Source organism: Vitis vinifera, chromosome 17, assembly GCF_030704535.1.
Source record: "Vitis vinifera cultivar Pinot Noir 40024 chromosome 17, ASM3070453v1".
Lineage (NCBI taxonomy): Eukaryota > Viridiplantae > Streptophyta > Magnoliopsida > Vitales > Vitaceae > Vitis > Vitis vinifera.
In genome coordinates, this window is record NC_081821.1 from 11,213,752 (window position 1) to 11,236,289 (window position 22,538).

The 22,538-nt window shown below is 31.7% G+C and overlaps 1 protein-coding gene and 1 pseudogene across 1 annotated transcript; both read left to right on the forward strand.

Moving 5' to 3' along the window:
- The first annotated feature begins 4,305 nt into the window (after positions 1–4,305).
- On the forward strand, positions 4,306–8,748 carry LOC100265719 (plant intracellular Ras-group-related LRR protein 9). The gene is made up of 3 exons (XM_002280641.5): positions 4,306–5,305; positions 7,474–7,640; positions 7,766–8,748. The coding sequence occupies exons 1-3, from the start codon at positions 4,559–4,561 to the stop codon at positions 8,403–8,405; spliced, it is 1,554 nt and encodes a 517-aa protein (XP_002280677.1). The 5' UTR covers positions 4,306–4,558; the 3' UTR covers positions 8,406–8,748.
- Positions 8,749–14,629: 5,881 nt separating this feature from the next.
- LOC100245082 (protein DETOXIFICATION 16-like) lies at positions 14,630–19,128 on the forward strand (annotated as a pseudogene).
- The last annotated feature ends 3,410 nt before the right edge of the window (positions 19,129–22,538 follow it).

The window sequence follows — 22,538 nt, forward strand, 5'->3', positions numbered from 1 at the left end:
AAATCAAGGGAATTGTGACAATTAATTAATTAATTATGGATACCAAGAAAAATAATGATGCAAATGAGTATATTCATGGTGAAAATCAATATACACAAAAATAATGATGAAATCTAATTACAAGAATACACAAAATAAATAACAAGAGAATTATGCAAAATGATTTATTGAACTAAATAAAAAAAAGATATTAAAAAAATAGTTTTCAAGAAATTTCAAAGGATTTTATTAAAAATGATTTTGAATGAGTGATTTCAATTTATTTATTTTTTAAAAAAAAAGAGTCAATTTATTTTTTCAATTTCAATTGTATTTAATTTTCAAAAAAGTTATTTACACTTATTGTATCAAAAGAATTTATTACAAAATTTTAATTTGATAATAAAAAATTATTTTTACTTGCTTTTACATAAATGAATGAATTTTCACAATTTTATTAAAAAAAAGTATTTCGATTTATTTTCATTTAAGAAAAGTGACTCATACGAATTATTTAAAAAAGTATAAATTTATTTGAAAAATAATTTTTAATTAAAAAATCATTTTTGGGACAACTTTATTTACAAAATAATTTTTGGACAATTTTTATCAAACAAAGAAACTTTATTTACAAAATAATTTTTGGACAATTTTTATCAAACAAAGAAACTTTATTTAGAAAATAATTTTTTGACAATTTTTATCAAACAAAGAAATTTTTAGACAATTATTATTAAAAACAATTTTTCAAATTCTTTTAAAGAGATTTTTTTTTTGGATTTTTCTAAAAGCATTTTTCTATTTTTTATTAATAAAAAAACTTTTTTTTTAATAAAAAAACTTTTTTTATTAAGAAGAATATTTTAAAATCATTATTTTATTAAAAACATATTTACTGAATTGTTCATATTATTTAAACAAAATTTTTGATTTGTTACACATTTAATAAATATATACAAACAAATATTTATAGAAACCAATAAAAATAAAATCAAATAGTAGTGAGAAATAAAACGTATATCCAAACAAGCTTACAACAAGTTCAATCTTTCATTTACAACTTTTCAAGTCTCACTTTTTTCTGTGAAATTTCATACTTCATGTGTCATAAATCCGTACTCAACCAACGAAATTGCAGAATGGACTCATGCAAAAACAAAAATGGTTCAAATGTAAATCTTCAAAGATGTACAAAATTCCAAACAAATATTTAAACTCAAATTCAAATTTCAAATTAGTCCGATAAATTTCGTCAATCAAGATGGACTCAAATTAGCAAATATAACCCAACAAAAATATCTCACATATCATACGCCTTAATCCAAACTTTCCAAGTTAATCACCAAAATACAACACAATTAGCTTAACCCAAAATATTACAAAATAAAATAGATTCAATTAGACTTAAATTTAATATCTCATAATCCAAAATAAACGGGCCCAAATCAATAAAATTGAAGTTCACAAATATGCCCACAATCCAAATCAATTACCATGCATACCAAAATAAATAAAATTAAAGATAAAAAAATGAAAACAAAATAAAGTAAAAAGGAAATTTACTCTTTTTTTTTTAAGAATTATGGATGGTCGGATTGCTAGCCGACAATGGCGGGGTGACTGGCCAACGGTGGGCGGCGGTGGTTGGTGGTGGTCGGCAATGGTGGTGAGGGTGGGGGATGGAGAGAGAATGGGTATGGTGAGAGGAGAGTAGAAAATAATAATAGTAAAATAAAAATAAATGAAAGAAAATAAAATAAAAAGGAATCAAAAGAAGGGTATTTGGATAGAGAGAAAGGGAGGGAAAATGAGGAAAAGAAGGAAATGGGGGCTAGCCACCAGTGGTGTGTCCGGTAGAAGAGAAAGGGGTGAAAAAAAAAATCTGCTCGGGCCTCTTGACTGGGAAGAAAAAAAAAAATGAAAAAGAAAAAGAAATGCTGAGAGGAGTGAGAAAAGAAAGAAAAAAAGAAAAGAAAAAGAAAAAAAAGAAAAAAATAATAATATAAAAAATAATAAAAACTAATAATTAAATGGTGAATGGACAAAAAAATAATAATATGTAATAAAGGAGATTTAATTTTAAGAGTAAAATTGTGCTAAAAATTAATATAAAAATAAAATTGTGATAATTTTTGGGATATATATTATATTTTATAATAAAAGTAATAATCTTATAGATCACTTTTCATACCATATTAATATTCAACATATCATATATCATATGTATTAACATCATCCACTCAAAAAGGAAAAAAAAAACACTATGGAAAGGAAAAAAATATAGGAAAATCATATAATTTTTTTAAAATGATTTTATTATAAAAAAAATAAAAAATATTAAGCATTCTCTATCATTTTTTTTTAATTTTTAGGCCAACCAAATGAAAAATTAAATAGTCTATATTTCTTGAATTTAATACAAAAACATAATTTATCAATTTAAAATTAAATATATATGAAAAAATCATCATTTTTATTATATAATTATGAAACTTGTTTTTTTTTCTTAATAAAATTAAAAATTAGAATACAAAAATGAAAAAGAAAAGAAAAGAAAAGAAAACACATTAATTTTTATTTTAAAAATTTTTTTAGAAGTACTTTTGTTTTAAATAGTAAATTTAAAAAATAAATTATACTATAATAATTGTAATAGTTCAATCCAAAATTTTGATATAAAATTTGAATATCAATAATTAGAATAAATATGAGGCTCACACACCATAAATGTTCCGACGAAGCAAGTGAATGCTTTGAATTTTAAAAAATTTTAGTTGAAAGATAATTTAGATATTTAAGCCTATTATTATCCTTTCTCGAAACGGTAAAAAGAGATGATTTCTTTTTTCTAGTAATTATCACATTTAAACCCATACTATCATATAATTCTCCCAAAAAACAAGTGTGGTGGTGGTGGTGGGGGCTTGAGCAAAGCAAGTGAATGCTTTGAATTTTAAAAGCTTTTAATTAAAAGATATTTTTATTATCCTTCCTAAGAGTTATCGAAAGAGACTAAAGTGGTGTTTGTTTTTTGGCTGAATAGAAAAAATAAAATATTTTGGTTTTTTCTATTAAGCTAAAAGTAATTTATTGACATCAACCAACATCATTAAACTAAACTTATTGATAATAAGCTCACTTTAGTTATGTTGGATAGTATTAATAAGTTACTTTTAGCTGAATAGAAAAAATTAAAATATTTGATTTTTTCTATTAAGATAAAAAACAAACACCACCTAACTTTCTCGATTTAAAACCATCCTTTCATATGATTCTCCCACAAAACAAGTGTGGTGAGGTGGGTGGGGCTTGAGCAGTTAATTGCTGTTTTCAAAGGGTCACATCCTTGTACGTTGGTTAAGCCGAAGCAATCCACAATCCACGTTCTAATGGATTTTCTTTGAACCTTTTCTTTCATGAAGGGTAGAAGAAAGATGAATTCTGGATGGATAAGGTTAGGCCTGGGGGACATTTAGTCCCTTTCCATGGACATAACTGTAATATTCTTGTTTGTGAGTTGTTGCTTGGCCGGCTCCTTCCACTTGATCCCGTCACCATCACCATGCAACACTCCCTCCCGTCGTCAACTTATCAAACTCCCGTCTCACCACCATGCACACCATCGGAATGAATTATGGTTACCATTCACCTTTGGAAACATATATATAAATTAAATTTTATTTTGTTTACATCAAAATTAAAATTTAGTAATAGTTATATAAAAAAAAATCTTCTTACATAAACATAAAAATATAAAATATAAAAATTATAGAAGCAATAATTGGTGGACACATTCACCCGAAACCCATTTTGTTTAATCTAATTCTTGTTTATACCCTAAAAGATTATGATTTATAATGTGTTTAACAATATATATCTATATATAATATTGACTTGTTTCCAACTCTTTTTTAAATCTATATTTTTTAATTAGTATGATTTAGTAAAATAATAATTAATATTTTAGTTTTATATTTTTAACTTTTAATGTTATTAGTAAAAGATCCTTTTAAGAAATAATTATTTGACTTGTAAAACAATATATGTATTTTAAAATATTTTTAATTGAATGAAAATAAATTTAATTTATTTTTATATTTTTTCAAAATAACGAGTAAAAACCCACTTTGTTTTTTGAAATTATTTCATAAAGAATTATTTAATATTTAAACATAAATGAAAAGAATTATAGTTTAAAGTGATTTATTAGATATTTTTAAATTTTATAAAATATTTAATTTTGTAAAACAATTATGTTGAGATAAAAATTGTTTTTGGAATAAGTTGGAAATGAACTTTTAAGCCATATTTTATTTCGATGTGGTCAATGACTCAATGAAAATTATTTTAAACATTTTATGAGTGACAGGTAGGGACTAGGGAGTGAGGCAAGGCTAACCCTTCGGTTATGGCGTTATCCACGCGCGGACACCACTCTCCGCTATCCCAGAGGGCCGCAGCATAGCATAGGAGTTAAGCTTGGGAGAGCGTCTATCGATTTTCACGCCCTAAATCTCAACTGCTCTTAACACTCTCTACAAATTATCGTTTTCCGCTTCTTCCCTTCTGCTCATCAACTATGGATCCAAACCCTAAAACCTTCCCGGTTCTCTCTTACGTCATGTCTCGACTTCCTAAACTTGGTTCCAAACCCCCCGCCTCCGACTCATCCCAAATCGACATCGAGTCCGGTGATGTTGGTGCTTCCACGTCTGCCACCGGCGGATCTGGTGAGCTCGTCGATCAGATGCCTCACCTTAGTCACCCCAAAATCTTGGCCTCCATGACTCTTGCTATCTCCGACGTCGCCCAAACCCGATCTGTCCTCCAAACCCTCGGTGAACGACCCGATCACGAGGCAGTCGACAAAGCCAAGGCCAAAATCGTGGAAATCGACTCCCGACTGTCGAAGCAGCTCGAGGAAATCGTGCTCTCGCCTCGGCCGTCGAGCATCGAGCGGCTGCAGTTCAGGGCGCATCAGGCGGAGAAGGAGCAGGAATGCCGGCAGGCGGCGGAGAAGGAGAAGCAGATTTACAAGGCTGTGGTGCAGCTGGATGAGATGCACGAGGCATACGAGAAGTTGTTGAAGGAGGCAGAGGAGAGGCTGGTCAAGCTTTACGAGTCAGCATCGGCTTTTGCCGATGACGTGGAGCATTTGCCCGTGAAGGAGGAGACGAATGAGGAGGTTGTTGGGGTCTTGCAAGAGGCGTCTGGAAAAGGGTTAGAGAGAGTGGATCTATCTGGTCGGCGGTTGCGGTTTTTGCCAGAAGCGTTTGGGAAGATTCGTAGCTTGGTTGCGCTCAATCTCTCTTGCAATCAACTTGAGGTTAGTTTAGATCTTAAATTTGAATAATTTGTTTAGAACAGTTCAAGTGATCATACTCTTTATTGCGTGTGAAATGGATGGCTGATGCTGTAATTCGGTACTTCTTTTGCTTTGAGTTGATTGAATGCAACCATTTTTGTCGATCGGATTGTTATTTGCAATTATATGAATCAGTAAGCATCCGTGTTTCACCGTCTGTTTGTCTGATTGAAAATTTATTAGTCATTACTGGATTTCCTATTTCATGAGTCTAGGAAAATCCCGTTTTTCCCCTGCTCGTGAATGGTGTTCTTAGGCAGTTCAGCACTTATGCATGAATACAATTTGCCCAGTTCACTGGCAGGACTCTTTTTCCCATTATACATGAAGCGAGATTCAAACACTAGACTTATCCCACCCCGCCTGTTTACTCCTCAGCCAAAGTACGGGGGCTTAATTAGAATTCATTGTTCTAGTCTACTATTGTCTGCATTTCGCTAGGGCATGTTTATTTTGTGAGAAACTTAACTAGGGGATGAATATCTCATTTCCGCGAATAAGATTCTCGGAGACAAAAATCTCATTTCTACTTATAAGATTCTCATGTTCTGAAGTACGCATGGTTACTTCTGCCTCTGTTGTATATGGAATATGTTCAAAATTAGAATGTTGTACTCATATAAGACATGGTATTTATTCAATGGAATGAAAAGGGGAATGTAGAGAGTTTAATTTTATTTTCTTCTGTATCAGTTCCTACAATATCCAAATGCTAGAATGGTAACAAATTTTTTGAGGGGAATCTTCAATTTCTGATTTTAATCAAAATTAGAAGAGGATCTCATCCTCACTTCCATTTTTGAATTTAGATGCTGACCAACTAAACACACCCTTAGGGTTTGCTTGGCTCCGTGGAAATCCATTCTTTATTTATCAATTAGGAATAATTTTCCATCCTAGTCTTGGATTAGTGGGGAAAAAGAAAGATGGCTAACCCCTGCAGGAGGGAACATTTCAGGGTATAGGACCCTTTGTCATGGGTGTAAAAGGTCCAATTGTTGTGCTGTGGGATTGGCTTAGAAATTTTATCATGCTTGGTCTTGATTGAACTTAAGTTAAGCTCAACTTGCCTTCTTTCGGCTTCCTCCCTGCGTTTTAGGCCCTCTCACTGACATAAAAGAATTAACAGATGGGTGTTGCAACTTCCTCTAGATTGGGTTCAAGAGATGCACAAAAGATATGGACTTTGGAGTGATGGCTTTTGGTTAATATTACCATGTTTCTCTCTTTTGATTTAATTAGTTGGAATGGATGGACTTTGGGTTCCCTTTTATATATATATTATTACCGTGTTTCTCTCTTTTGATTTAATTAGTTGAGCACATTTCATTTATATGCTAGTTGTTGATAGGGGCAATGCAGCAATCTGTTAGGCTAGATCATGTATGCTTCTTATGGATGATTCTTGCAAATTCTACAATGTTGTGATGCACAGATTTTTTTTCCCCTTTTTTTTTTAATGAGAAAAAAAAATGCACAGATCCTTAGCTAAATATACATAGAACTATCCAATTTAACATGATATAGAATGCCTTCTGTTTGTCTGACCATCAAAATGCATGCCTAGATGGAAGTCTTGTTAGATTTGGTCACACCAAGGTCTCTAAATGCAGTTGTCATTTAGGGATCATTTAGAATTGTTAAAACCACTCTTGTTTATCATTGGTGCATGTAACTTTTTAAATACTGTGTATGAACTTCTATGTTGTTTTGTTTTACATTTATGCTTTGTTTTGTAGTTGAATGTTCTTTCTTTGTTATACATGTTTGTGTGTTTGTTGTGTTAAGATGTTTTTCCTTTCCGTTTTTATTTGTTGAAATTTCATTTTATCTTATAATAAATGATATTTTAATGTAAAGTTATTCCTGCCCAACACCTGTACCTGAGATCAATATATATGTGTTTCTTTGTGTTTGGATGCAAATGTTTGTAGCATAATATGTTGGCAAAGAACAACTATTTGTGTGATGCAGACTTGTCCTTGCAACTATGGGATTATCATATTTAGAAGAAAATTGAAATATTGAATTCACGGACTTGTTATGATGTGGAAAAAAATTATTTGGCTGAGGTTTTAGCTTTTCATAATCTCTTCCTGATACTTGGGGTTCCCATGTGAGGGAAACAGTTCATTCCTGATTCGATAGCCACACTAGAAAATCTCGAGGAGCTTAATCTTTCTTCAAATCTTTTAGAGTTGCTTCCGGACTCTATTGGGTTGTTGGTTAATTTGAAGATCTTGGATGCCTCTGGGAACAAGCTGCTTGCCTTACCTGATAGCATTTGTCATTGCAGGTAATTTTGTTTGATCATAGACTTGATGTTCTCGTTTCAGATTTTGCTTCTTTCTTTCTTCTTTCCTCCCCAACACCCCCCCCTTTTTGCCGACCTATTTAGTTTTTCATCTTGATTTGCTCCAGGTCATTGGTCGAGCTGGATGTGAGCTTCAACAACCTGGCATATTTGCCAACTAATATTGGGTATGAATTAGTGAATTTAAAGAGGCTTTCAATCAATCTGAACAAGATCCGTTCCCTTCCCACTTCCATTGGTGAAATGAGGTCTTTGTGCCATCTTGATGCCCACTTCAATGAGCTCCGTGGCCTTCCATCTGCGATAGGGAGATTGACTAATCTCGAGACCCTCAATCTGAGTAGTAATTTCAGTGACCTCACAGAACTTCCTGAAACAATTGGTGATTTAACAAACCTGAGGGAACTTGATCTCAGCAACAACCAAATCCAAGCTCTTCCTGATACTTTTGGCCGGCTTGACAATCTGAACAAGCTCAACTTGGACCAAAACCCTCTTGTTATTCCCCCTATGGAGGTTGTGAATGAAGGAGTTGAAGCTGTTAAGGTTTTCATGGCCAAGAGGTGGCTTGATATTCTTGTGGAGGAAGAACAGAAGAGCTTGCTTGAGGTGAAAGAACAAACAGAGACTGGTTGGTTGACACGCAGCACCTCCTGGTTGGGTAGTGTTGTTTCAGGTGTAAGCCAGAGTGTTTCAGGGTATTTAGGACCTGGTCCCAGAGACCCTTACCTTGATCAGCAATTATGATCTCAATGTGCTCTGAAATTTATTTTTTGAGCAACCACTTTCATTTGGATGACATGGCTTCCAGCAGCAATCATGGCACATTCTCTTCTCCACTGTATTCAGTCTGTTTGAGAGAGTCGATTATCTAGCATTTTTTTTTTCCTTCAGTCCAATTCCTGGGATATGTTCATAAATTTTGCCAGAATAAATATGGTGTTTTTATATATGTATTTTTCTTGCTTTAGGCAATTTCTTATAGTTGCGCTGTACATCTACACAAAATGGAGTTTCCAATGTTAGCACCAAACAGTGTTGCAGTTGTTAATTTCAGGTTGAATGGATTAATCATGAAGTTTTCTTAATATTTGCAGCTGTGTGGCAATAATCTTATCTAACCTTATCTTCTTCTTCTTTTTTTTAGGACAGGGATGAGGTTGGTCATGGTCATAAGCCATCACTTGGAAAGAAATATACAGCTGTCAATCAGGGTATTGGAACAGATTTTCACTTGAATATTGTCTGCATTCCAGTTTTTTCCTTCTGAGTGATTCCGACTGGGGGTGAGCTTATAGTGGTTTTTGCAACTTGCAGTATCAAAGTTTGATGGATGGGCACAATTGGTGAGGAAACAGCCAAAACCCTTTTTGACCATATCGTTTAGATGGTTGCATTTTCTTCAGGATTAGATTCATGAATCTCACCATGGCCACTCAATTTTCTTCCAAAAGTGACAATCTTTATTTCTTAATCAACTTGCCATCCATGGGATTGGATTGAATAAAGGTGTGTTATAGGCCAGTTTTTTAAGAAAAAAAAAAGTTAAATTAGTATAAGGATTTAATACCTTTTACTTTCTCGATATATCGCTTATTTTATATATTGCTCAATCATGTTTAAAATCGAACACATTACACTCTAAGCTTTTTGGATGAAAATGTCTAGTGTTGCACACGTGATTGACTAATTAAGGGTAAATTTAAACTCCCTCCTTCCCTTGTTTGCCTTCATTCTTCATCGAAGCCCTAACCCTCTAAGCCCCAAAAGCTCTAAATACCTAATGCAAGATTAGAAATTATAAAATATACATAGGAATAAATATAAATTATAAAATATATAAGTTTTAAAAGCTTGATTCAATTTTTATAAGTTAAAAATGAGGAAATCCAAAAGCAAACCGATGAAGTCAGCATTGCCAAATCTATCAAACTCCTGCCTACTCCCCATAACTACAACATAATTTTGGGTGTTTGATACTGCAACCCAAGTTAAGAATCCACCTACGAAGTAGAAACAATATCAAATAAGAAAAAGGGTGGTTCAAGGCGACAATCTTATTAATGGCAGAGCACAGGCAACACGTAATTTGCCTTCTAAGACTTTTCTTTAAGAAAATGTGGATGGGGTCAATTGCTTGTTGATCCGGTTCAAACTATGATGGAGTTGAGATTGTGATTTTTTGTCCAAAATTAACAAACAAAAAGTCGTTGTCATCTTTCCAAAATCATTCACCTTAAGGGAATATAAGAAATTTCTCTTTTATTAAACAATAATATTTTCAAAAGTTCTTATATTGATAAAAAAGACAACATGTTGAAAAGAAAACACAATATTATTTTAAAAAATTTCTAACACTATTTCATCATTGTTCTCTGAAAACAATTTTAAAAACACAATAAAATAAAAAATAATTTTTAGAGAATAAGTACGAATTGTTTTCATTGATTTTTAAAAATAAAAGGAAAACATTGATCAATCATATTTCTTGAAACTTATTTTTAAAAATTACTGTTTTTTAGTCCTCAACTTAAAAACAATTTTAAAAAATATGACTAAAATATCCTTATAAATTGGGTTGCTATGCCAATTATTTTGAAAATTAACTGTTATCCGTGATAAAATTTGAAATTCTATTCCTAATTTTTGTGTGTTGGTGCCCTATTGAGGAAGATTGTGTTCTTAGAAGTATTCGAAAAGGTTAATAGCTACGTGAGTTAGGGAAGTTGAAGATGAGATGATTTCTGATTAATAACGAAGGGAAATTTTATTCTATGTTCAATTTTTAAAAAAATTTAAGTAAAGAAAAAGTAGATATGAAATATAGAAAAAAAAAAAAAAAATGAAAGCAAATGAAAAATAGATTTAATTTTTTATCTCATTTTTCATAGAATCATTTTCTTTAATTTTCTTGAGGTAGGATTTGATGTTTTTAACTTTCTCTTTAATGCAATAGAGTTTTTCACAGCTTTCTGCATTGGTTGGTTCAAGGGATTGGAAGGAGGCAGATTTTAAAAGAATTAGGTGGCATTTGTTTTTCATTTAATTTTAAATTTTTATTTAAAATTAAATGATATTTAATATTGTTAAATATTAAGTTATTTATTCTTTTTAATATTTCATTTCTATTAAGTATTTAAAAATAAAGAAAAATCAATGATTACTTTTAATATTTAAAAAAGGTCAAATATTTTATTTTCCTCTACTTAGTTAAAAATTTAAGGAATAAGTAATAAAATTTAGAAAATATTTAAAAAATAAAATAAAATTCACTTAGTAATATTTCCTGTACGATTTTTCTAAAAATTCATTTTTAGAAAAAATATTTTAATTAAAAACATTTCAAATAGAGCCTTTTCAAATGCATTAGTGCATTTGATAGTATTTTTATTTAAAATACTTTTAGTAATAAGTGTTTTTGGAAGAATCAATTGTCAAGTGTATTTTTAGGAAGCATAACAAATGATTTTTCAATTGACACTTAACTTTTTTCAAAAGTGTTTTTTATGCTAAAAGTACTTTTAAAAGCATTCCTAGCATAAAAAAAAAAAATTAAGAAAAATAAGGCATTTAACAAATTTATAAAGCCTTTTTATAAAAATTGCTTATAATGGATAAGCAATTGATAGATGATTCTTTTAAAAGAGTTTTTGGAAAAATCATATGTACCACCTCAAATTAATTTTAGGGGTAAAATAATAAATTAATTAATTAACTTCATGAAGGATAAAAGGGTTTTTTTGCTTCTAATAGTCATAGGTATAAATTAGATTTTTTTTTCTTTCTTTGTCTTTTCTATTAAAAAAACCCTATTAACAAAAAATCAAAAAATTTGAGAATATAGAGTTGAAGGTTTGGAGGTCTAGGGTTTAAAGTTCAGATTTTTCAGGTAAGATTTTAACTTTTAAATTATTATTTTAGATTTTTTAATTATTAAAACAAATGATTTCTTTGGAAGATTTCGATCAAGACTAAAGTTAGTTTATTATAAATTTTTTAGATCAAAATATTGGAAATTATTAATATAAGTTATTTTATTAATGGAAATAGGAAAATTCGAATTTTTTAGATGAATAGGTCTAACTAATGAAATTTATGAAATAAAATAGAATAGGGTTTACGTGAAGAAGAAGAATTACATGATTTTATTGTGTGTTGGGTGATTTATGGAAGTGTAGAGAAAACAACAACTAGCAAAAAAGAAAAAAATACGTGAAAAAAAAAATACATAAATAAAAAGCAGGCTGTGCGTGTAAGGTGTTAGGGTTAACAAAGAAGGAAGAAAAAAAGAAAAAGAAAGAAAAGGGTGTGCACCGGATGGAAGGAATACTTTGAAAAATAATAATAATAATAATAACAGTTTTTGGTACAAGCTATAATTCAATTTAAGTATATAAAGAAATCAATAGATAGGGTAAGATTGGGAAGGAATATGAATTTTATAAAAATTTGAAAATTCACTAAATTAATTTATTATTGTTTAGGAAGTTGAAAATAATATTATTGATAATAATATTAACATAGAAGAGTAATTAAGATTACTAATACTAAATCAAATATTTTTAGGATTGTCAAATTTATACCTTTAGATAAATGTTAATAATAAATATTGTGTATGATATTATGTTAGGTGAGAAATAAATTCGTGAAGCTTAATTCTCCAAGGTTTTTGTGTGATATCTTACATTAGATAAGGGAGAAGGTTTTTGACACTATATATGTAGAGACTTCTCTTAACCATATAGATGTGTTTTAAAGCCGTGAAGACCCCTTTGAGTATAAAGCGAATAATATCTACATGATTGAGTGCAAATCATTACAAATGATATCATAGCCGATCCCTATCCTTGGTGTGGGGGTTTGTTTAGCCTTGTAGGAGGTGTTTATTTGTTTAGCCCCACAATCCCATGGGATATAAAGAAAACATTGTATCTGCATGAGGGAGTCTTTGTGATGTTCCACATCGGATAGGTGAGAAAGTTCCAAATGCTATATATGTAGAAGCTCCTCTTAATCATGTAGATTTGTTTTAAAGCTGTGAGGATCCCTTTGGGGCACAGAGCAGACAATATCTACATGGTTTTGTAGCCGATAATTAAAAATGGTGGATGATACATTTCTTATTTATTGATTGCTCATTTTCTCGAAAAAAAAAGAGATACTTATCGTCCTCTTATTTTTAGTAGTTTATAGTTGTAACGACTCACACCTAACCATGTAGATATTGTCTGCTTTGAGCCTAAATAGGCCTTGAACCCTCACGATTTTAAAACTTGTCTACAAGGTTAATAAGAACCCATACTTATATGGTGCCAAAAACTTTTTCCTCTTTCCAATATGGGATATCCATGCAAACACAATGTCCTTGTTGTGTCTCATAGGATTACGAGGCCAAACAAACAAACATCTCTCATGGGGCTAAATAAACTCCTCCACTGGAGTCAGGGATCGACTTTAATACCATTTGTAATCACTCACTCCCAACTGTGTAGATATTGTTCGCTCTAGGCCTAAAGGATCCCTCACGACTTTAAAATGTGTCTATAGGGTTAAGAGAAGCCTATACATATTTAGAGCTAGAAACATTCTCCCCTATTTGATGTGGGATATCAAAAACACCCCTTTATGTAGACACAATGTTCTCATTGTGTCCCATGGGATTGTAGGATTAAACAAACAAACATCCCTCATGAGGCCAAACAAACCCTCACATTGAGATCAAGAATTGATTTTGATACCGTTTGTAATGACTTGCACCCAACCATGTAGATATCGTCTACTCTAGAGCTAAAAGAGCTCTCACGACTTTAAAACGTGTCTACATGGTTAAGAGGAACCTATACTTACATAGTGTCAAGAACTTTCTCCCCTATCCTATATAAGATATCACAAATATTTGTAACAACTTGCACCCAACTGTATAAATATTGTCTGTTCTGGATCCAAAGAGGTTCTCAGGGCTTTAAAACGCGTCTACATGCTTAAAAAAAACTCATACTTATGTAGTGTTACAAACTTTCTCCCCTATTTGATGTGAGATATCACAAACATACCCCATTTAGACACAACATCATCATTATGTCCCATAGGATTATAGGGTCAAACAAACCCCTACAACGGAGTCGGGAATCGACTTTGATATAATTTTGTAACTACCTCTCCACCCAACTGTGTAGATGTTGTCCGTTTTAAGCCTAAAAGGGCCATCAAGGCTTTAAAACGCTTTTATAGGGTTAAGAGGCTCCTATACATATATATCACTAATAACTTTCTTTTATATCCAATGTGGGATATCATAAACACCTCCCTATGCAAACATAGTGTTCTCGTTGTGTCCTATGGGATTGTGAGACCAAATAGACAAACACAACTCATAGGGCCAAACAAACCTTCACATCGGGGTCGGAGATCGACTTTGATACCATTTGTAATGACTTGCACTTAATCATGTAAATATTGTCTGCTTTGAGCCTAAAAGGGCCCTCACGGCTTAAAATGAGTCTACAAGGTTAAAAGGATCCCATACTTATATAGCATTAGGAACTTTCTATCCTATCCAATGTGAAATATCACAAAAGTATTCATGATCTCATCTAAAAATTAATTAATTATTACCGAGGTTAAGTTAAATCTATCGTACTATATTCATGGTCATATTAATTTTATCTTAGGGTTTAATCATTCCATACAGTAGTTTGATATCATCCTTATTTTGAGGCTCAGCTATCCCTAAGATTAATAGTCAGTTCATCTTAATTGAAGGCTTTTATAATGAGAGTTAACTATCTCACAACACATACTCATCTTAGAGCTTTTATGATCTCAATTCCAAGGTTTTTACTACATAAAGGGATGAGCTATTAACAACTAAAATGCAAAAAGTAGTCCAATATAGCATGCATTTGGCAAGTATATTAAAAATATTTCCCATCCTCCATTTTCTTGAGATTTCAAGAACAACAAGGGCTCAGATGGATGGAGAAGGCTTCAAATGTGGTCTTGAATCTCCTCTCATTCCTAGGGATGAAAATGGTGTTGGATTTGGTGGAGAATCAACAAAGAAATGCTGTGATAAATCAGAGGCTATGGCAGAGCTGAAGCAGCAAATGAAATTAGTAGGGCCTTTGGTTATGGTTAGTTTGTTGTAGTACAGTTTACAGATGATATCTATCATGTTTGTTGGCCATCTTGGGGAGCTTTCTCTATCAAGTGCTTCCATTGCCACTTCATTTGTAGGAGTCATTGGTTTTAGCTTCATGGTATAAGGCTTCTTCTACTCTTCTATGCTTACTTCACTACTACTTTGATTCTTTTGTGTAAAAGTAGGACTTGTTTTCATGTTGGTGGATTGAGTCACTAACAATGAAGTACTATAAGAAAAAAAATATTATTATAGATTTTGTGTATGGGGTTATCAAATCCTAATTTTCTTTTCATCATTATGATTAATAACGAAGAAAAACAATTATAGAATCCTAGGTTATTAAGAGTGTGTTTGGTAGTGATTCTAGGAAGTGTTTTTAGCCTTTTTAACCCTTGAAATTTTTTATTTTTCAAGTGTTAAAAATGGTAAAAACATTTCTTAAAATCACTACCAAACACACTCTAAATCTTAATGATCCTTTTAGGTAGAAAGAAAAGTTTTTTCTTTTTCTTTTTCTGGTAGAAAGAGACTATGAGCTACCAATTTATTGAAAGATGAATCATCAAATCCAAAATTTATAACATTTCTAAAAATATTTGGCCTCTAAATCATAGACTCTATGCAACATTATCTATAAAATATGGTCACTTATAAGTATGATCTCTGAAAGGTGAATCTTAATGATAGAACACACCTAAAGGGGGGAAGGAGGAGGATGGTGAATAGGTGTTTTAGACCAATTTAAAAGTTTCCCAACACATGTTAACAAAGCTTAACAATCTTTACAATTTTTTTTTCTCTTTACAAACTCTAAGAAACACAAATTAGAAAACACATAGAAATATGAATGCAATAACACACCCCAATAAGAATAAAATGCAATTCACATGCACATGTTTCAAGACTCCTCAACAAAAACCTTAAAACAGTCTCTAATTAATAACAAGAGCATGATATCTCAATATTCCTATGATAAAAAATCATAAACAGCTTAAAAGGCAACTCATACCCGGTTTATCTCAACATTCCCAAAACTTAGATATCCAAATTATTAAAGAAAGCTAAAACTGAAAATGAAATGAAAAGGAGAATTAAAGATAATGAGGCAACACCAAAATTTACATGGAAAACCTCCAAAGAAATAAAAACCATGGGCTTACAATCAATTGAAAATCTCCACTATGAAGAACAAAAACTCAATACAAGGTTTTACCTATCTCAAGCCTATCAATCCTTCTTAGATTACTTGACTAGTACCTTTCACTTTTAGCTTCTCACCTTCTTCTTTTAGAGCACACTTGGAGTCCACACCAAACTCGATCTCAATCTCTTCTTAAATCCACATAAGAAGAAAATGAGTTTTTACACAAACCCAAAAGAATAAGAGATGAATGTTTAAGGAATCAACTCATTTTTCTTTTTAAAAAATTCATTTAAAAATTTTCTTGGAAAGCTTGGACGAGATTTTCTTGGTATGCAAACAACCTCAAAATGGTAAGGAATGAGGAGCTCTTTCTCATAACTACTACAATCTCTCTCATCCAGAAATGGGAAAAAGTTGATTTTAAATGAGAATGAAACCCTTAATCCAAGGGTTGAGAAAAGATCTCAAAAAGAAGTTATTTGGATTGATCTACCCCTACACTTGGATCAATCCAGAAACATGGGAACTTACAACTTTTACCAAAAATTATTTCTCCTAACTTCTTTTACATTTTTTAAAATAATTCAAGGCAACCAACATGTTGAAAAAAATGATTGATTTGAATTCATTCAACACACACTCGGCTACATACCTTGGCCTCTTAGCAAATCCAAAGTCTTAATCTTCAAATGTCAAGTAGTCCGAAGAAGAATTGGAAAAACTAAGTTAGAAGACACTTAGGAATTTTGTTCGGAATTACCAACCTCGCTAAACACTCACAATCTCCATGAAAGAAAAGTTAACTATTTCCTTAGATCTTACTTTGACCATCTCATCTGAAAGTTCTATTAGTGTTGATGACCCATCCTTTGACTTAAGAGTGGGCGTTGTTGCACCCCAACATACGAGATTTTCTACTAACCCATCTTCCAAAGTTTAAATTAATTTATGTACATAAGCTTCTGGTCTTTATGTATGTTCAGAGTGGATCTTGTAATTTCTTCTTTGTCTCGGTTCATTCAGAAAATGTTTAGGCCAAGAATTTAGATACATACATACATACATAGTCAAAAGAGTCTAATATCTTAACTCTCATTGTGAATAGCTAAGAATGGGAAGTCCACCAGAAACATTATGTGGACAAGCCTATGGAGCAAAACAGTATCATATGCTAGGTATATACATGCATAGGGTTCTACTCGTTCTTATGCTAATGTGCATTCCAATAGCATTCATCCGGGCCTATACAACTCAAATGTTCAAAATGGTTGGCCAAAACCCGAAAATTTCAATGCAAATTGGAATTTATGCTCGTTGGTTTATACCTAGTATTTTTTCTTATGGCATCTTTCAGTGCCAACTCAGATTTCTACAGGCTTAAAATAATGTGTGGCCATCAACAATTAGTACTGGATTTACAAGTTTAGTTCATATCCTCATGTGTTGGACTTTGGTTTTCAAAATTTGCTTTGGTAATAGAGGTGTTACCTTGTCCAATGCCATCTTTTAATGGATCAATGTGCTGATTTTGGGAATTTATATAAAGTTTTCGCCTGCATGTCAAAAGACTTGGACAGGATTCTCCAAGGAGGGCATGAAAAATCTCCTTAGCTTTATTAGATTAGCAATTCCTTCTGCTCTTATGGTCTGGTGAGTCTGATTCTTTCTCGTACCATAAAATTATCCGTTTACAATAACATCAAAGCTCCTCAAAGTCATACAAAAATTTCAAATACTTCTGCTTAATCTGATTGTACCCATGCCTTGTATCAGCTTGGAGTTCTGGTCATATGAGTTTTTGGTTCTCATGTCTGGACTTTTTCCCAACCCAAATCTAGAAGCATCAATGATGTCAATCAGGTTTGTGTTCCATATATCCTAGATATAGATAAAGCCTCATAGAATCATGTAAATTGCCTTTAACTTAATTTCATTTGATGTATGAGTCTTCCATTGATAACACCAATAATTTCTCCTCCAGTCTAAACACAAGCTTAGTGGTATTCAGAATTCCCTTTGGTTTTGGCAGTGCAGTGAGGTATACTTCTAGTGTAACATGATCATATGATAATTCATTGCCCATACTGTTTTAAATTTATTGTGACCATTCTCCATCTCTTGGCTCTAAAGCATGAGAGTTTCAAATGAATTAGGTGTAGAGAGACCACGGGCTGCACAAATTGCAATACAGGTTGTGATATTCCTGGCCATTACAGAGGGCCTGTTACTAAGCCTACTTGCAGTTGCGGTGTGAGGCGTGTGGGGATATTTGTACACCAATGAAGAGGAAGTTGTGACATATCTAGCATCCATAATGCCCGTTCTTGCTATATATAACTTTATGGATGGAATCCAGGGTGTGCTTTTGTTGTAGTATGTGGCTCATATTGAGTGAAAGACATATGGAGAAAAAAAGGGCAAATACCCTTTTATGTAACCCTAATTGAGATACAGTGAAAGTCTTCTTCCTTATTCTTGTGGACGTAGACAATCTGCCAAACCACATTAAATCTGTATGTTTTCTTTTTGTTTTTCTCTAATTTTTCACCAAGAATCGTTGCATGAAAATCAACAACTTTCAGGTCTGATCTTGATTCTATCATCCAACATTAGCTCCTATCTGCATTAAAAGCCATAAAAAGAATAAAGTAATAATTCATTATTTTCTAGTACTCTTTTCCCATTAAAACAAAACCATTTTTTTTTAGTTTAGTTATGAATATCACAAAAAATTGATCAATATGTACTGCTAGAGGATGTGGTTGGCAGAAGATTGGTGCTTTTATAAATGTTGCCGCTTACTACCTTGTGGGTCTTCTTTCAACAATCATCCTCAATTTTGTCTTGTCCATTGGAGGAAAGGTGTGTAAAAGTTTCATTTTCTTAGCAAGCATATATATTTCCATCTTTGTCTTATTGATGCTCATCTTCTCCTGCATGGGCTTTGGATGGGAATCACCTGTGGGAGCGGTCTACAAGCATTGTTGCTTTTAGCCATTACCATGAGCACGAATTGGGAACAAGTATGATCTTACTCTTTCGTTAATTCAATCACTAGGATTGTCTGTATTTAGATGTTTCCCTTTTAATGGTTTTTGCTTCACTTTTCTCAGGCAAGAATGACTAGGGATAGAGTGAATGCTTCCAGTGTCCTAATAGAATGTAATCATCAAGTTGTTTAATTCATTAAATTTGGAGAATATCAATAGTTCCAAAACTAAGCTACCTAGTGGAGGATACTTTATGATCCAAATAAGGATTCGTCGTGATTCGATAAAATGATCAAAGCATCAACCAGAACAACAGTTTCCCCAGAAGCCCTTTTTTTTTTTTTTTTTTGCAGTGATGGTATAATATTGTTCTCAACTCCAAACTAAGAAGAAAGCCTATGTTTGAGTTATCAGCAAGGAGCTTATTTTGTATTATGAAATCTTCGAGTAAATTATGCTGGGGTTGATAATGACTCATAAGGGGAATCCTTTTCTTATTGCATATATTTTTCTAATGCAATAAGGACTTTTGAGGTTTATATTTTGGAGGTTGATTCTATAGTGGCCTATATTTTTGAGGTAGGAGAATGCCATTTTGCACCATCTTCAATTGCCACTTTGAAGCATAAAAGTCAGGAAGACATAAAACAAATGCTTTCATCTAGCAAAGAACAATACTTGTATTGAAATGTGACTGGAATAATGTCTGTCCACTGGTCCAGAATTATATATCAGTTCAGTATTTCACTCAATCTATTCAGAGATCAAAATTGAATTGGAATAACCTTTTCATCCTTCTCCCTATATTTTCAATCTAGTTTGAGAAAATTGATGATCTAATAATTGTTTACTCTCGTCCAATTCCTGGGAAATGTTCATAACTTAGTGCCAGATGATCCGGGTATGTTGTTGTGACCACAGTATCTTGTAAATCGGGACCATAGTTTGAAATATTAGTATTTAAATACGGATATATCAGTACTTGGATTTTATGGATATATCGAAAATATTGATGGATATTTTGAAAAAAATATTGGTAAAGTGAAAATTATTCAAAATTCATGGAAATATTTAGAAAAACTCTAAAAAAAATGATAAAATAAATAAAAATACATATGTTAAAATTATTTTCTAAGTGTAATTGAGATAGATATGATCAAACAGATAGATATCGGTAAATAAGGATAAGTTGATATTAATAATTTATTACTTATCTAATCAAATTAATTTTAATTTGTAAAATATTAGAACTTCATTATTATTAATTTTTATATTTTAGTATTTTTTTAATTTATTTATATTTTAAAATAAAAACATTCAAAATTAAATAAAATTAAAAGGATAAATATAAAAAATTTAAAAGTGAAGTGATAGTAATTTTTTAAAATAGGATTAATGAGATAAATGATGATACATTTAATATTAAAATTATAATTTATTTAATTCAAATGCATTCAATAATCTAAAATAAACATGATGCATATATAATTTTTTTGATATTTAATTATCATATAAATAATATTAAAAAATATTTGTTAAGAAAATTATAATGATTGTTTTTATACATTTATTAATTAAATAAATAAAATTTAAAGTAAAATAATTATAATTAATTAATTTTTTAATAATGAATTTTAATAAATTTATTGTCAACATATATTAGTAAGTGTGAACTTGGCCTAGTAGTAACTAGACTTGAACCCAAGTCTTTTGGCTTGGGTTTGAATGCCCGGGATAATCAATGTGGAATATCATGTCGGTTTGCTCCGATAAACAAAATATCATTGATATTTCGTTGAAAAATTCCGATATTTCAAACCATGGTTACAACTTTGGTTAGTTGAGTTGTTGGGTTATTTCCCTTCTGTGGGGCTACAAATTCACATGGCATAAGCCCACAACTTATCATGCTTGCCCTTGGGCTTAGGAACACCAGAAATGCTACTAGCTTCTCAATCAAGAAATTATTTTGATGCTGAGCAGCTCTATTTTGATTTGTAAGTTTCCAACTGTCATTCAACATGCTTTGTAGGAAGGAGCTGATGGTTAGGAAACAAATGAAACACTTCTCCTATCTATTTGATTCATCAAGTATAAGCCTACCCACCAGTCACAGTGACCTTGCATGAAAAAATCAAATGTGTTATCTATTGAGTTTTGACCCAAAATAGAATATTTAAAAAAAAAAATTCAAAAAGCAAACCAATTTCCAAATAATGTCCAATCTAGTGCGTTTGTGCCACGTAGGAGTCCAGGTCATGAAATCGTAATCACCAATTACGGTTTTGAATTTTTTTTAAAAAAATCAGTCAAAACCGTAGTTACTAACTACAGTTTTAGATCATTTTCAATTCATTTCCCTTTTCGGTTAGGTTTCTTACCTTTAGGGTTTTGCCTTCTTATTCGTCATTCCCCTTGTCTCTGGTTGCATTTGGTTGTCTTTGATTCATTCTTGTCTCAAACTCAATATTTTCCAAATTTTCATCTTGTTCTGTCATTGGTTAAGTAAGATTTATGAGTTTTTTAGTTTATGTAAAAAAAAAAATTATTTTTTTATTTTTTGTAAATTTGTTTGGTTTTCACGTATTTTAGTTTGTTGTTGTAGATGTGTTTGGTTTCTGATTTTATTTTCATCTTGAGCTTGATAGAAATGTGTTTGGTTTTTTATTTTATTTTCATTGTGAGCTTGGCAAAGAGAAAAAGGTTTTGTTTTGGTAAAAAAAAAAAAAGGATATAGAATGGCGGGCCACCATGAATTTTTTTTTTAAAGATACCAAAAATGGAGCAGACCACTGTTAAGAACTCCAAAAATGGAGGAGATCACTAAAGGGAATTAAGCTGAATTCCCAACCTGTGAGAAACAAAAAAAAAAAATAGAGAAAATACACGTTAAAGAAAAACAATTACACGCATAAGACAGTATTTACATGGTTCGGCAATTTGCCTACGTCCACGGAGTTGCAGAGATATCACTATTATCAGGGAAGAATACAGAGTACTGCGTTCGGCTACAATATTTTCTCTCTATATAAAAACACGGCAACAACACCATACTAAAAAACCCTAATTACAAAAGGTGGTTCCACAATGGGCTAAATGGGTCCAAAAAATTTTCCCAGGGACGCTGCCCCCCGAACCCTCAGGAGGCTTAGTCCATGGTAAATCTCCCATAAAAAAACCACGCAATATTATTCGAGTCGGGTCGTCAAACCAAATCAAACAAAACTAAGCTCCACAAAGCCTAACAATCACTATTAAAAACTCCAAAAATGAAAGGGTCGAGCGCTAATTTTTGTTATAGGAATAGAAAAAAATCATAGTACTCCACTTTTGTTTTTCTTCTTCCCACTTTTTATCAAGTGTTGAGTTAAAAACAAGCTTTATATACAAATGAGCATGTATTTATTTATGTTTTCGGTTACCTTCAATTATGTTTCAATCCATTATTCTACAGATAACAATCAGGATAGTGCTTAAAACTAATCAACAACATATAAAATTGTGAAACCGATAACAAAGTATAATTGATAATGAATGACTGGAATGGACATTGAAATAGAATTGGTTAAGCTAAAAATTCTATGAGTATGGAAATCATTGAC

What these genes read in the sequence shown, in the direction of transcription:
- LOC100265719 (XM_002280641.5), top strand. Translation starts at nt 4,559, where the DNA reads ATGGATCCAAACCCTAAAACCTTCCCGGTTCTCTCTTACGTCATGTCT. An exon ending in TCTCTTGCAATCAACTTGAG is followed by an intron (nt 5,306 to 7,473) that starts GTTAGTTTAGAT and finishes TGAGGGAAACAG; the next exon opens with TTCATTCCTGATTCGATAGC. An exon ending in GATAGCATTTGTCATTGCAG is followed by an intron (nt 7,641 to 7,765) that starts GTAATTTTGTTT and finishes GATTTGCTCCAG; the next exon opens with GTCATTGGTCGAGCTGGATG.